General features: G+C 39.2%; 1 protein-coding gene across 1 annotated transcript; it reads right to left on the reverse strand.

Moving 5' to 3' along the window:
* Positions 1-378: 378 nt before the first annotated feature.
* On the reverse strand, positions 379-2,823 carry LOC134218119 (cullin-1-like). The gene has a single exon (XM_062696985.1). The coding sequence runs from the start codon at positions 2,747-2,749 to the stop codon at positions 467-469; it is 2,283 nt and encodes a 760-aa protein (XP_062552969.1). The 5' UTR covers positions 2,750-2,823; the 3' UTR covers positions 379-466.
* Positions 2,824-17,099: the final 14,276 nt, after the last annotated feature.

Consider the following 17,099-nt stretch of genomic DNA (forward strand, 5'->3'; position numbering starts at 1 on the left):
TAAGGATCGGATGTCATGATAGGTGAGACGCCCGTATACAAGAATTTCTTCTTCTGCGTTGATGTGAAGCCGGCATAGTGTAATGGATCAAAAGCACCATAATTATACGTCGTGGGACGCTCACATACGAAAATTTTACCGAATTTCTTCGCATCTCTTCTGGAAAATACCTTCTAATTTCTTCCGATTTTTTTTCTGCATTCCACAGGAAATTTCTTCGAATTTGTTCTGGAATTCCTTTAAATTCTGCATGGCAAATCATCTACTTGTCGATTGTTTGCTTACCATTTATGGATACTCCAATTCAAGATGGTCTTAAGGGGATTCAAGTGGATTTGATCGCAATCCATGAAAGAACGAAACAATTCCGGATTAGTTTTGATAATATTAATTTATTTTTTCGGCATTCATTTATTTTATAAGTTTTATGTGTGTAAGTTTACTAAAGAAAATGCTATCAGAAATATCACGCTAAATAATTGTACACCTCATTTTGTCCCTTCTGACGTTCGATGTATTCCTTCTCTATCAGCAGCTGGATGCATTTCTTCACTGCCTGAACCTTGGGCCTGAAACGCGTCGACAGTTGGGTCAAGACTTCTCCGACCAGCTGCGAGTGATTCAACGATTTGCGCATTTTCATAATCCTCACGACCGCTGCCTGTATCATGATCATGCGATCTTGTTCGATGATTTTCTCTGTCACTTCCCTGTCCACCTTCTGCTCCGTCTTGAGCGGCTGATTGATGTTAAGTCGCAGCTTTTTGCTCTTGAATCCAGTGTTCAGCTCCACTGTGGTGGTTGCTTGGAGTTCGACATCGTCTTCCTGAGTTAGGAGTAATTTTGTTTTGATCAGAATCTGCAGTATTTGGACAAGAATTCCTTGATCGATGTCAGTATTTTCGCGCAGTTGTTGAACTGTCCAGCACGTTTGTTCATTAAATTGCAATAAAACTGCAATCTGGTATGTACTGGCCTGAAGGGTGTATCGTGCCCGGAAGCAATTAGTTACCAGCTCACCGCGACTCATGTTGAACATCCAGTTGAGCTTTCGTCCGGAGTACTGTTTGGCATAGAAGCTAGTAAATCCCTGGATACAAGGCTCAATTTCAGTCGGAATCGAAAACGGAGAAGCTTGGCTAAACTGCCATTTTCCATACGAAAGTACCAGCACATTGAAGTCAGTGCCATTTCCATTTTTCTGGCCAGTTGCATCACACAATTCTTTTAAATATTGATTGTATTTCTTGTTGAGGCCTTTTGAAATTTCAATGTCTTGAAACATCCCTTGAAGTTTTCTGGTGTATTCGTATCCACAATTCTCTTTCAATTTGGAAATCATCGATGCCTCAGCGTCATCGCTTTCGGACGACTGCAAGCAAAGACGCTTGGCCAGCAGCTTGGTGTAGATCTTTTGAAATACATCTTTGTCTTCGATATGTCTGAAGACAGTCATTGTATCATTGAACGTCTCCTCCAGATCTATTTCCACTTGTTTCTTGCAAGACTTCTTCAGCAGCGAATCACAATACTTAGCCAACATTTCTGCGCAAATGACGGGATTCTTACTGACCTCTGTAATAGCATTTCGATTGATGAAATTTCCACATGCCTTTCCCATCGCCGCTTTATATCGTCCGTCATTATTAAAAACCGAATGAATCAGCGCTGAGTACTTCTTATAAATTTCCAGGACGGTTTGAACGTAAACTTTAGGATCAGTCAACGCCACTTGTACACAGTTGGCTAAAGCAGCTTTGCCCTGATTGTGAATGTAGTTCTCCAGGGCAGCTGTTAATTCTGACACACACTCCGGAAGGTGCGCTATCAGAGAGTACATACGACGCAAATCAGACACTTTGTTAGCAGCCAGCATGTTGCGAAACTCATTGCCAAGCAGATCCATGTGGTTATGAATAAGAGCTTTCTCACAAGTTTTAATCAGCTGATCCTGGGTACTTTCGTGTAAGTACAATTGTACCCGTTTATACTCTTCACTAATGCGCATTTCTACACGTTTAATGTATTCAGTAACGGGATACTCTCTCAAAAATTTCACACTTTCACGGCTGTAGTATATTTCGGTTTCTTCCAGGAAACACCTCTCAAAGCTTTCTTCGTACACAGATAGGTTCCTTTTAATTGATCCAGGTTCTCGTATGTCCATCCCCATCTCGACGTAGCAACCGATCACACCCGATATCAAGCGAGAGTTGATTGCTTGGCCGTTCCGCTCCTTTTCGATTAATTCCAAAATAGATTTGGAAACCTGCTTATTCATCTGATTCAGCATACTTGTGCTCCACGACAACAGCGCCAGATCGTAGATTTCGTAAACATCCTTGCGACAATCATCCCACTCACGCCTCACCCAATATCGATTGAGATAGGAGAACAAATTGTGTAACACTTTGCTGGAGAACTGGTACTCTTCCCATTGATTCACGTAGTAGCTCAAAATTTCCTCATTCATTAGTTCTGAGCCTTTCACTTGAAGATCGTTCAAATAGCGTTCGATGAAAGTTTTCAAATGGCAGTACAACGTTTTACCAATGCGACAAGCCGCTATTTTTCTCTCACTGGTCAGGCCGGTTGCCACTGGAGTAAGCGAGCAGTTGTAAATGTGACTATAAAGCTGTATGTAATGGTTCGGGATTAATGGCTGCCGTTGGAAGATCTGTTGCACACCAGGCTCCAGAACGACCCACATATCTTCCGAGGCCACTTTCTGGTACGATACTTGATTCATGGTGAATTGATGAACTATATAGCACTAAAATAGATGAATTACAAGAGAAAGCTATTCGCACTGTATTGGAGCAAGCTGCACTGAATGGATCTACTGTTTGCTGCGTTATTATATAGCAGCGGTAGGTACCCAACTAAGACAGTGTGGAACTGATGTCTTATACCTGTTATACAGACAGTTGATATCAATGGCGAGAAATAAGTCAGTACCAATAACGAATCACATACGATTCTTCATAGCCGAAAGGCACAGGTAGAATCAAAACAGTAAGTAAGAGGCGAACTACACAAAACCATAGAACATTAAAATATCAAAACGAATTGTTTGATAGCTTTTTCAAATTTGTTTCTAATATTGGCCTTTGCGTTTCAGGGCAAAATTATTTTGCTTCGTTTGGGTTTCATACCAGCTATCAGCGAGATTTTTTATCCCATATTTTTTTTCTTGTTGTTTTCTATATTTTCGTAATCTCGTGTCATTTTATTTAATCTTAAATATATTTAGTAACTAGCAGACCCGACGAACTTCGTTTCGCATTGAATTGATTTAGTCTCTGATTAGTTCTCGAGTTATGCAGAAATTTATGATTCATTTGTATGGGGGGTCCCCTTTTCCAAAAAGGGGAGAGTTTTCGAACCATCTTAAGAACCTTACCCGGCCCTAAAAATTTCTGCATACAAATTTTCACGTCGATCGGATCAGTAGTTTCCGAATCTATAAGGGTCAGACAGACAGAAATTCATTTTTATGTATATAGATATTCCATGTTTGCCTGCTGAATACTCACTTGTCATAAGACGAGTTAATACAGTCCACCACTTAATTTTATCGTGACAGATACGTATTTCGACCTCAAAAGTAAGGCCGTCTTCAGTGTCTCGTACTTGACTCGACTTGCTGAATACTGTTATAGTCATCCGTTTTCTATAACATTACATTACCATTACATTGCATTAACCTTTATATGTTAAGCAATGGCAACTACAGTCAAACCTCCATGAGTCGATGTTCTATGACTCGATATCGACTCATGGAAGCAAATTATTGCATACTAAAAAATATGTTCTGGGTTGCTGTGATGGTCCCTCCAAAGAGCTTTTCAAGGATTTTCTATTCTACATCTCGATATTTCCATGAGTCGATGGTCCCTTCAATATCGACTCATGGAGGTTTGACTGTATATGTATTACCAACAACATTGTATGCGTTTTTGTGTTCATCAATAGCTTCAATGTACCGGCTATATATATTTGCTAGTAACAATCCAGAAGATCCTGAGCAAGAAATCGTTTGCAATGTCAGTTTGAGAACTGTTTTTGACGAACTGATCGTAATTATCGAGTTTTCAGGTGTAATTCCTTTAAAAAAAAACTCTGAATCTTTTGTGTTGGGTTATGTAGGAATTTACATAGAAAAAATCTATGCCTTTCTTATTTATTGGAGTTTTGAAGTTTAGACGAAATCGTGGTTTTTCCCATGAGTCCCCTATTGTGAGTTCTGTGCGTGATCTCTCATGTTTCGGACAGCAGAACGATCGCGCGGTCGGCCGAATTATCGTGTTCTGCGTTGCGCGGCCGGCAATAAAATTAATCAGTTCAGTGCGTGATCTCTCTTGTTTTGAGGCGGGCTTGGTAGTCATATGGCTACTGCTTCTGCCTCATACGCAGGAGGTCATGGTTTCAATCCCAGGTCCGTTCCATTCTCCTACTTTTTATCTTTCTCTTTATTTCTCATGTTCTAGCAATCGCTAGAACTGGAAATGGACTTCAATACCGTTTCCATTACTATTCCTATACCTTCAACTTGAGTATTCTAACAGTAATCTGCTAGAATTGGAAATGAACTATAGAGCTCGTTTCCGACATCCAATTAGAAATTCCATCAGTTACCTTCTCCTATCTATCACATTGGCAGCTCGTTAACCAAGAGGCAGGGTCTCCAACCTAACCCAGAAATTCCAACAAATTCCACATAAACTCGTGGCAAGTGCAGAGGTATATTCGGCTTGCAGTGGGCGAGTGATTGCATCACCATTTCCTCCCCCTTCCCTACATTGACTTGCATTCTGACGTGGCAGGCGCCAGTATGACCTAACAAATGAGATCACCAGTACTTGTACATTGAAGATGTGTGCTAGTCCCAAGCAAACATCTGTTGGTTCCCTGTGCAAGAACAGCTGATCTGGTCATAATGGAGTAGCAACTACGAGCAGTCAATCAAGCTCAAGCTCAAGCTCAATCGTGGTTTTTCCTATGAGTCCCCTATTGTGGTCTGGGTTTTTTCGATTAAGATTCGTCATTTAAAATTGCTACGCACCTTAGTTTACTGTGTCACATAGAACCTAAAAAAAAATATGTTTTGCTTCCAATACTGCGCTTGCAATGCAATGGTAAACATATCGCCATTAGTATTGTCGCGCTGATAATCGTGGTCGGCATTGTACAAACAACACATGAGAGGAAGTTAGTTCTGAAAGAAGATTGCGAGAGTTCGGCTACATGTCTAGTACTGGGAATTTACAATGTTATGAAAACTCATATGTGAATATGTACGTTATGTGGAAGATATTGATTTGGAAAATGTATTGGAGGTAACCACTTTCCCTTCGATGGGACTCGAACCCATGACCCTACAGTACGCTAGACTGGTGCTTTAACCAACTAAGCTACGAAGGACCTCCGTCGGCCTTCGCAACCTAGCGGCTACTGAACGAGCTCAAGATTCCCAAATTGGACGCGTAGTCAAATCACTCGCAATCCATTTCTCAAGCCAATACTTCCACATGTGTACACCCGATTCTTTTTTTACACGGGGGATGCGTTCCGTGTAAAAAAAGTTTTCAGTTCAAAATTCGAAAATCCGTGTAAAAAAAGTTTTATGATTTCTCGACGAATCATGCAAAATGGGACAACTTTGCAAAAATTTTGTATGGGATTTTTTTTACACGGCCGTGTAAAAAAAAATCCGTGTAAAAACAGAATCGGGTGTATTGTACACGTTCACATTAGAGGAGCGTGAGTATTTAGAATCTCTGGCGGCTATACACATTCTTCATCAGCAACGGTACTGATCAAGTGAGGTTGTGTAAGCTATTTGCCAGTCGGTCGTCAAGCTCAGACGCAGACCCGACCGCATTGCGTAGGCAAGAGCACGCAACTCAAGTTCAGTTCAATCAAAGGTAATTGCCTATTTCCGGGGATTAAACCACCCGACTGGGACGTTAATTTACAATGTTATGAAAACTCATATGTGAATATGTACGCAGTGTTGCCACATATAAAGATTTATCTTATTTATAAAGATTTTTTAATATTTTTTGATAAAGATATCTTTATATAAAGATTAAAGATTTTTTTTGAGGAAATAAGATTTTTAAAGATTTTTGTGCATTTTGAATTTTAGTGTTCGGTTTTTTTCTCATTTCTGGCCGATACTTCAATCCGATATCCGATAAGGCAGTTATCACTCAGTAAAATCCATTAGCTACAAGATGGCTATAACTTGACTCAGTAGTCAAACGGAATGTTGATCGTTTTTCAAAGCTAATCATGTACTTTACGTTCTATTCGAACTGTGACAATTATTGAACTGCCCAGCGCCACCTTCGTCACCTCAACGATCCCATCCCGGGTAGAAGTCATGAACAGAATAAAAAAACATTATATAGACTTGATTGATATAAGAGATAAAAGAACAGGCAACAATATCAAAAATTTGCACCGAAATTTCATTTAAATATCAAGATATGCTATGGATAAGAACAAATTAATGGCACATGATACTGATCTCTTATAATAGCATAAATTGATCTCCTCATGATGTTTTAATGCAAAATATTGATATTGTCGTATTTTCCAATCGGAAAGCCCTGAGTATACGAACATGTACAGTGAAATTAAATCGCTTTATCTGATTATCCTTTCCAACATTTAGAAAGATGAATTTCTTAAAAATATCATAGACAATGGCTTTCAAAACTTTGAACAACATCTTCGCGAGAAAATGAAGACATACGTAGGGCTAGCGGCATATAATCTGGCAGGATCTCTTTATTAACCGCTGAAGGAAACTTTCTATTCTTTCGCATGTAATTTCTATGTGGAGCTGGTGAAAAAAATAATCAAACTCTTGAATGATTCCGTTCTTAAGACAGCTTAACTCATCGATCCAAATAATTTGGAGAACATTACCAGCCTCAGTTCGACCCTGAAGAAGTTTCCTTTTGCGGGAGCTCAGGGGTGCAACTCTTTGCAAAACTAATCAGATCGTATCGGCTTACGACGAAAAGTTGGGAGACATCGCTGGGCGGCAAATGGCGAGAAGGAAAGCTGCATTTCCATTAATCCATTATTAAAAAAGTTCATCAACATTTTTCATCTCATCCCTCATTCAGCAGCAGCTGTCAAAAGGCTGTTTTGGCCGAATAACTTTGGTTAGTAACCGACTTAATATATATATGGTATACCAGCACGATTAATGCTATTTTGCGTTAAAAATTGTTATGTTAAAAAGAAAGGAGTTGCCAAGATGGCTTTAACGTTGCAATTCAATTCAAAATGCAAAAAGTCAAAATATTCACACTACAAACCTGAAAGGTTTATAACTTTTGATCACCTTGATTTGCAATAAATGGGATGGTACAAAAATACCTCGAAACTCGTTTCAAAATATACTCTCATTACAAATATCTAACTGCTTCTAAAAAACCCAACAGATTTAAAAACATTTGTATATTTAAAAAAGTGAATATTTCAGCTATTCAAGTTTAAACCTGGAGCACAAAGACCCTTTTGCCAATCAACCCGTCGAATTTGACAGTTTATGCACGGGAAAAATGTCAAATTTGACGGGCAAAATGACGAACGGATGGCATGCGCTTCAGCCTTAATTACATAAAGATTTTATCAAGAATTTTTGCTCACAAATAAAGATGAAAAAGATTTTTACGCCTGAAAATGAAGGTGAGGTTCGAAAAATAAGTGGCAACACTGTATGTACGTTATGTGGAAGATATTGATTTGGAAAATGTATTGGGTCACGGGTTCGAGTCCCATCGAAGGGAAAGTGGTTACCTCCAATACATTTTCCAAATCGATATCTTCCACATAACGTACATATTCACATATGAGTTTTCATAACATTGTAAATTAACGTCCAAGTCGGGTGGTTTAATCCCCGGAAATAGGCAATTACCTTTGATTGAACTGGGAATTTGGTTTCATCAGTACCAGGGATGCCAGATATACAGGCATGTCTGTATTTATACAGACATTTTGTCCTGCATGCAGATTACTGACATTATACAGATTTTTCATTGAAGTTGGAGACTTTCACGGACATTTGTCGTTTTTAAAAACTTTGGGCCTTCAAAAACTGAACTATTTCGGGGTTTCAAACGAAACCTTTTTGGTTTTTCGTACGAAGTCCTATAAAGCTATGTCCATTTAGAATCCGGGATACTAAAATCATCTGTATCTCGGTAACGGATTGACGTACAAATAAGGTTAATACATCAAAACAAGGGTAATTCACTGTACTTTAAAGAAAAAATATTGATACCAATAATTTCTTCTTGTTTCTAGTGAAAATTCGCACCTTCTTCTTTATTCCTCTCATCAAAAGTTGCACACCTCCGGAGTCAACTTCCTTGGCACATTTGTTCCACAGTTTAGTCATCTGAGTTGCGTCCCGAGCTTTTTTTCCACTTTTTCCACTTTTCTTAAGCTCCCGCTTCATTACTGGCCAAAACATCACGAGAAGACAAACCGCTGTAGAAGAATTCTTGCAGCGGTCACTTTCCGTGCCGCTGCAATACAATAAATGATTCTGGATTATTCTGAACGGAATTATTTTTGGATTTCGAATAGAATCTTTTTGGAATTCCAAAGTTCCTTCTTTGATTACTTTCGGAAGCCAAAAAATATTCCATTCCTTATTCCATTTCCATTCGCAAACCTTAAAGACGTCCGTTTCGGTCTAGGTTTACAAACCGAATTCCTTTGAGTTTCTTAACGAAATTCTTTTGTGGTTTCGAAACCACACAGATAGAAAAAGTTATTGAAATTTACACGAAAGTAATGCACATAAGGGGTCGTTCAAGAATGATGTCACAGGTTTTAAGGGGGGAGGGGGTCTAAGATTTTGTGACACTGCATATACAAGGTATACAAAAAAGCGTGACATTTGTCTAGAAATCTCAAAAAGTAATGGACGTCATATTTGAATCGTCCCTAAAGGGAATGCCAGATGGAGCGTTTCGCTTGAATGTATGCAATTTGTATTGCATTATGTCACTATTTATTCGATTAAGTGGCATTATGCTATACAAATTGCATACATTTAGGGCGAAATTTATGGAAACATTCATGTATGTTCAGAATAGTGTAATTTTCCGCGTCTGTATTTTTTACGCGCTGATTAATTTTCATTATTTTTTCTGTGAATTCTCTTGGGCTTCCGAACGATTTTTAAACTTTCGAAAGGAATAGTTTTTACTTCCGATTGGAAACTCCTGGGCTTCTGAACGGAATCTTTTCCTGCTTCTGGAAAAGGGGGTTCCGAACAGAATCCTTCTGGGATTCCAAACGAAATCAGGGAAGCCCTGAAAGATTTTGTTTGCAAGAGCGAGAGGAATCGGTTCGAAAACCCAGAAGCCTTTGGAAAGCACAAATAAGTTCCGTTTAGAAGACCAAAAGATCTTTGTTTGTAAGCCCAAAACAAGTCTGTTCCGTTCTTTGGACTTCCGAACGGAACTCTTTTGGGCTTACAAAACAGAACTCTTTGGGCTCCCGGATGAAATTCTTTTGGAATTCCTTACGGAATCTTGTTGGGGTTCTGGACAAAATTATTTTGGACTCCCGAACGTAATACGTTTGGGCTTTCGAAAGAAATACTTTTGAACTTCCGAGTCCTTATGGGAATTCTGAACGGAATTTTAGTCTGCCTCTGTACAGGGGATACCGAACAGGAACAGGAAGCGCAGAAGGATTCGGGTCGAAAACCCATAATAGTTCCGCTCAGAAGCGCAAAGAAGTTCCGTACTGAAGATCAAAAGATCTCCGTTTGTAAAACCAAAAGACGGGCTCCGTTTTTTTGCTTTCCGAAATGTATTTTTTTTTGTTTTTGCTTCTCATCCGAACCGAATTCTTTTGGGGTTCCGAACTGAATTCTAATGGACTTCCTAACGAAATTCTTTTGCGCTTAAAATTCTTTCCCGTTAAAAGTTAGAAAGTTCAGGTAGAATATATTTTATCAATTTTTGTTAGTGTAACAACATACATATTGAAAATTTATAGCAATACTATGGTGTCAGCCAGGTGGAAGGAGCACTTCGAAGATTTGTTGAACGGTGGAAATGAAAGTGTATTAAGGAGCAGGATGGACTAGGGACGTTGCGATACTTCCGATATAGGGTTTCTTACCCCATTCCCAGCCTAACATGCCTACTACTGTAATATGTATATTGATTCCCACATACTCATGAACCCCCTGAATATTTATTTCAGACAAATCGGCAAACACCTTGACAGCAATTAATCCTTCTTATTCCAGCAATATAGCTACGCAGAGTAACGGCAACGCTGCAAGTGGATCAGGTTTGATAAGCAAATACCTTTTTAGCGACAAAGTTACTTCAGCTGAAATTGTGTGGGCTATGCAAACTGTCATGGCGCACAAATCATATCGAGGTGCCGGAGAAGATGTCTGTTTGTTTCCCCTGATGTTTCCGGATAGCGAAATAGTTTCGAAGCTTATAGGATAGGATATTTGATTACCCAAGGTTTGACTCCATTTTTTTTAATATGATGGAGAAAGCTTTTGAATTTGTTCTTGGTTTCGACGAAACGCTCAATAAAGTTTTCCAACGTCAGCAACTCGACGTATGCCTAATACGGTTTTGGAACCAAGAAACTCAGAGTGTCACGAGCAGATATTTGGGATCTGTGTTCTTGACATCGACACGAGCGCAAGATCTTTTGAAATGATTGAAAGATTGTTTTTCGTCCAAACTCCGCATGATAAAAGAAGTAATTCAATTTTTCATGGATGGGCCAAACGTGAACCTAGCTTTACAAGAAAACTTCAACAAAGAGATGATGGAGCAGCGAGGTCCGAATTTTAACTTTCTGGATATAGGGAGCTGTGGCTTAGGGCGATGACATATTGACGTCGAGCGATGCGTAACGCGTAAAAGCACTCGTAAATCAGAATATCAGCAAGAGATTTTTTGTCTTGGACGCGTTCACGCACGCGCGTAAGTATGTCATCGGGATGAATGGGATGAAAAAAACTATTGACAGGTCAACCATTTTTTTATTTCTCTCTATAATTTGTTTAAGAACATGCCATTGCGGCGTGCAGAATTCACGGCTATTACCGGGTAAATGCGCCTTTCAAAGTACTAAAAATATTTCAAGTATTTATTATTTAAACTCTACACGTAAAACATCCCAATGTAAAGATGATACCTCTCCATTTACTAAATCTTTCATTCTTCTTTTCTCTGAAACATATGAAATTATGCAAGAAAACAAGTAAATAATATATCAATATTAATAGATAGTTTGAATATTTATATCAAGCCTCAAATTTCGATAAAGAATAATGACGCTGTTTGTTTGCTTTTGGGTGTATCTCCAAATCATGGCTCACTTGATGAGTTCCAATGTTTTCACCTCTTAAATGTCAAAATAGAGTGAACTCACGCCCAGCGCAAAATACTAGATAGTACAGAGAGACGTAAGTCCTACGTCAAAATTAGTCAGCTCTTATACAAGCAATGAGGATCGTATTGAAGGGGCAATACACGAGCAAAACACCAGCAGTTGTAGGGGAGACTTGATCATCTTTTCTCGCTTCCGATGTATCACTTCCAAAAACAAATAAATTTACACGGTTTTCGCACAGACTCTATGAGTCAACTTTAGCGATGTTCGAAAGTCTGTTAATTGCTGTTGTTATTGTCACACAATCATGTTTTTGAAGTGCTGTCAAAATTAAATTTGAATATATTCGGGGGGAACTAATCCCTCTTCATGAACAGTTTGATAAAAGTAGAATGGTGATATCTGATTTTTTCAATATTTTCGACCAAAACGTATAGATTTTTTTACTTGTTGTGGGTATTCATAAAGAAATTTTGTTATGTAATTGGATAGTGCATGCAATCAGGGTATATGTGGTCCCATTTTCCTGATAACTACTAAATAGGTATTTTTTTGAGCCATTTGTTCATCAAATTTGTCAAATCTACAAGAAATTAGACAATTGAGAAACGATTTCAATTTTTTTTTCGTTAAATTTTTGTATTGGTGACTGGGGTGACTAATTAGGGATCAAGTGTCCCCATATTAAGTTAACAGTTTAAAATCTAAATATTCTAAAATTGTTGATGAATGTTGACATTTTTATCAGTACAGAACATTTTGAATACTTATGGCTTTGTTGGCCAATGTTAGGTGAAGATATTTAAATGTTGCGTGGCCACTAAAAAGATCTATAGGAGGATCCAAACACACAAACCGTCCTGTACAATTAGTACGGTTGTCAATCTGAATAATTTGTCACTACATAATGATCATTTATCTAGAGGATCTGTACTAAAAATACGCTAGAACAAAACTACTTAGGTTCTCGGTAAAAGAAGGGGATCAAGTCTCCTCATCTTCCCCTACATAGAGTAACAATTGTCTTCCATTTACAAGGCGATGAGAGCCTAACCGAGTGGAAAGACGACTAGTTTGAACAACTTTTTTCTTGAATAGCAAAAGGATTACTCACAAAACCTCTCAAGAACCTATAAAAAAGCTATGAGCAACTGCCATTTCCGTAATTATTGAAATACGCGAAGCATCCTCTAAATCATGACTCTAGTACATATTCTGTTTAAAAAATATCTTAATTTTAAGTATTATTTTACTGTATTTCACTCCATCTTTCACTTATTGCCAGAAAATGATTATCAAAACTACTCAACAGAAGTATTGTAGTTAGGCTTAAATGTTGCGGATTTTTTACGCGGTTGGAATTCAACAATTTGTTGGTAAACCTTAACTGAACTAGTTTCTAACGATTTTCTCAAGTTTGCTCAAGGGTTTACTCGTGAAATTATAATGAACATTTTTGCCGAATGAATGAAGAAAATCTATTTCATTATTATATTAGGTTGTATATAGAAACTAGATTGACTGAAGATACCAGAGAAATCTGAACAAGTTTCTTATACAACGTGAGCCAAAAATATTACCATGGCGTCCAGATCGGATTCCAAATGGAAATACTCATTCCTCCGGGCCGACCGAAACTCTAATACTTAATAATCCCATCTCCATTCAACTATAACACAATTCCAAAGGATTACAAGTCCCGTCCTCTTGCCGTGCACGACCAAGTTGATTGTCCTGCGGTTCACTGGCCTGTCTAGTCCATTAGCCGCTACACAATCTATCACATTACCGTCAGCCGGGCGTCCCAGCCGGCGAACGAATGGCCGGAATAAATCTCCCATCAAACTTTCAAATCACTTTTGTAGCTTCCAAATGAAGCCTGACTGGGGCTACTATACACATGCAAATGCGGCGTTCGGGTTCGGGATATTACCGGCGAGTCGGCTTGTTGTTTCGCTATTTTTGGGGTCCGTCTTCATCCGTGCAGCGAGGGAGGAGATTATTTATGCCTTGTTAATTTTCACCCTCATTGAGCACAAACGCACATGCTAGAGGGCCCATTAGCAGTGCTCGTTGGGACGAGGGAATTCGATTGGTTGGAAGAAATGCCTTTGGGTTCGAATGAGCCTGCACGCTTGCATAGCGCCTGTTTAAATTTATATCGATTTAATTATCTCCAAAGGAAGCCACCCCGGAATCTGAATCACTGTATGGCAGCCGCCGAGCTTCGCCCTAAACTTCATAATCTCACGTGCATGATTGCAAAAGTGTACGCTGGATGGCAAAAAGGTCCTGATGTGCTCCGAACTAGGCTTTATTCACCGAACCTACAGAGTGGAGGAGAAACGCACTTCGGGAAATTAGTACACCTCAGCGGGCACGTCCTTCAGAACGTCGTGTTTTATTACGAAATAGAACTTTGTAGAGTCCTGGTGGTAGGCTGGTTTCCAGTTGATGGTCAACCCCTTCATGGTTAATGTTTTGTAAATTTTGTGCCTAGGCTTCCCAGCAGCGTATAAGTGATGATCAATTCAATGCAGTGCTTCCTCAGTTTATTTGATGTCCAGTGGTGGTGAGCTGTTCCATTATTAGATATGCTGTTTACAACCCACGGAGCTATTCGTTTAGTTGGTGAACAGGGATGGATTTGGAGTGTTTGATGAAAGTTGTTGTTTATTTCTAAATTATTCTAGCTTTATGTACTGCTCGGGATTGAAAGGTAAATTATTTGCACTTAGATGCAACTTGGTGTGTACATTGGGATCGGTTTCTCAATATGGTGGCTGTACCGGTTTGTCTTTATTTCCTACTTGATATAAGGCCATTTGGCAGAATGTCGTTTGGCTGAATATTACATAGGCTCCTTCTTCAATATTCTTTCCTCTCTTCTTTATTTCTATCTTCTATCTCCTTTCTAACATAATCTTTTCTCCTTCTTTCTTCTTCCGAAACTAAATGCACTCGCGTTTTCAAGGGCACATCACTCAATACAGAAGCAACGCACAACGCCATTATTATTATGCGAGGCAGCAAAGCCAAAATAATAAAAATGACAGTTGTGCGTTGCTTCCGTATTGAAAACGCGAGTGCATTTAGTTTTGGATTCCGTGAGGATTGTCCTTAACCCTTATGCGGCCGACGGGGTACCCGTGTTCCTTTTTCAAATTCAAGTGGTGATATTTCAATGAATTTTTATAGCTGAAAGCTGAAACTCGGTGACATCTAAGAACTCCATAAAATGTAGCATCTGTGAGAAAATCACGTTGATACAGCGAGGAGGGACGTGAGGAGGGGCATCTGATTTTTTTTACTACGTGGATGGCCGACAGGGTACCCGTGTTCCCATAATTTGATATTTTCATAACATTAACAATTTTCAACCGATTTTGATAATTTTGACAGTTTTGGAAACAGAAACCCATGTACTTTTTGCCCATTGTCAAGGTTTATAGCTTTTGTCATGGTTATACAAGAAATCTCTGAAGTAAGGCTTAAGAGTCTACACACGTAACCGAAGGACTATCAACCATTTTCAAATATATTACATGCTCATTGCGCTTCTTAGAATAGTCGGTGTTCACAGTATATATTCTGGGTCTCCAAAAACCCCTGGAGTAAGGCCTAAGTCATCCAAAAAATCCCTAGAATAAGATCTTATGATCTGCTAACGTAACCAAAGGTCTATCGTGTAAATTCAAAAACGGTACATGCTCTTTATGGTGTTTAGCATATAATGCTTTCACAGTATATGTTCCGAGTCATCCAATGACCTTTTCTTAAAACATGTTTGCATTCCAAGTAGTTCTTGTTGCTGTCATTGATTCCAGGTAGTCTACGAACTCCATACAGTCAAGGTTTTTGGATCAATCTCCGTAATGGAGGCAGTTAACGAAGAATAAAGAAGTTGCGTGACCCCTTCTTGGTATATGTGTGTATTCTAAGTAGTTCTTGTTGTTGTCGTGGGCTCCAGGTAGTCTAGGAACTCCATAGAACCAAGATCTGTGGATCAACCTCAGTAACGGAGGAAGTTATTGAAGAATAAACAAGTTGTGTGACCCCTTCTTGGTATTTGTTTGTATTCCAAGTAATTCTTGTTGTTGTCATTGGTTCCAGGTAGTCTACAAACTCCATAAATTCAAGGTCTGTGGATCAACCTCCGTAATAAAGGCAGTTAAGGGAGCATCCACAAATTACGTAACGCTTAGAGGGGGGAGGGGGGTTGAGCAAAGTGTGACGATCCATACATTTTTTTTAGATGTTTCATACAAAAAGTGTGACATAGGGGGGGAGGGGGGTTGAACATGTCCATTTTTTGCGTTACGTAATTAATGGATTTACCCTAATGAAGAATAAACAAGTTGTGTGACCCCTTCTTGATATATATCTGTTTTTCATGTAGTTCTTGTTGTTGTCGTGAGTTCCAGGTAGTCAACGAACTCCATAGAGTCAAGGTCTTCGGATCAATCTCCGTGATGGAGGCAGTTATCGGAGAATAAACATGTTGCATGACCCCTTCTTGGTATATGTTTGTATTCCATGTAGTTCCTGTTGTTGTCGTGAGTTCCAGGTTGTCTACGAACTCCACACAGTCAAGGTCTTCGAATCAATCTCCGTAATGGATGCAGTTATCGAAGAATAAACAAGTTGTGTGACCCCTTCTTGGCATATGTTTGTATTCCAAGAAGTTCTGGTTGTTGTCGTGGGTTCTAGGTAGTCTACGAACTTCATAGATTCAAGGTCGGAGGATCAACCTCCGTAATGGAGGCAATTATTGAAGAATAAACATGTTTTGTGACCTCTTCTTGGCATATGTTTGTTTTTCACGTAGTTCTTGTTGTTGTCGTGAGTTCCAGGTAGTCTACAAACAACATACAGTCAAGGTCTTCGGATCAATCTCCGTAATGGAGGCGTTTATCGAAGAATAAACAAGTTGCGTGACTGCTTCTTGGTATATGTTTGTATATCATGTAGTTCTTGTTGTTGTCGTGAGTTCCAGGCAGTCTACAAGCTCCATACAGTCAAGATCTTCGGATCAATCTCCGTAATGGAGGCAGTTATCGAAGAATAAACAAGTTGCGTGACCCCTTCTTGGTATATGTGTGTATTCCAAGTAATTCTTGTTGTTGTCGAGGACTCCAGGTAGTCTACGAACTCCATAGATCAAGGTATGGGGTTCGACCTTGGTAACGGAGGCAGCTATTAAAGAATAAACAAGTTGTGTGGCGCCTTCATGGTATTTGTTTGTATACTAAGTATTTCTTGTTGTCATTGGTTCCAGGTAGTCTACGAACTCCATAGAGTCAAGGTCTGTGGATCAATCTTCGTAATGGAGGCAGTTATTGAAGAATAAACAAGTTTTGTGACCCCTTCTTGGTATTTGTTTGTATTCCATGTAGTTCTTGTTGTTGAGCTCCAGGTAGTCTACGAACTCCATACAGTCAAGATCTTCGGATCAATCTCCATAATGGAGGCAGTTATCGAAGAATAAACAAGTTGCGTGACTCTTCCTTGGTATATGTTTGTATTTCAAGTAGTTCTTGTTGTTGTCGTGGGCTCCAGGTAGTCTACGAACTCCATAGAGTCATGGTCGGTGGATCAACCTCCGTAACGGATGCAGTTATTGAAGAACAACTGGGAGGGACGGAAGGTAGCGGTTTTCCTCCAATACCTTTTCCGAACTTAAT

The sequence above is a fragment of the Armigeres subalbatus genome, chromosome 2 (assembly GCF_024139115.2).
Source record: "Armigeres subalbatus isolate Guangzhou_Male chromosome 2, GZ_Asu_2, whole genome shotgun sequence".
Taxonomy (NCBI): Eukaryota; Metazoa; Arthropoda; class Insecta; order Diptera; family Culicidae; genus Armigeres; species Armigeres subalbatus.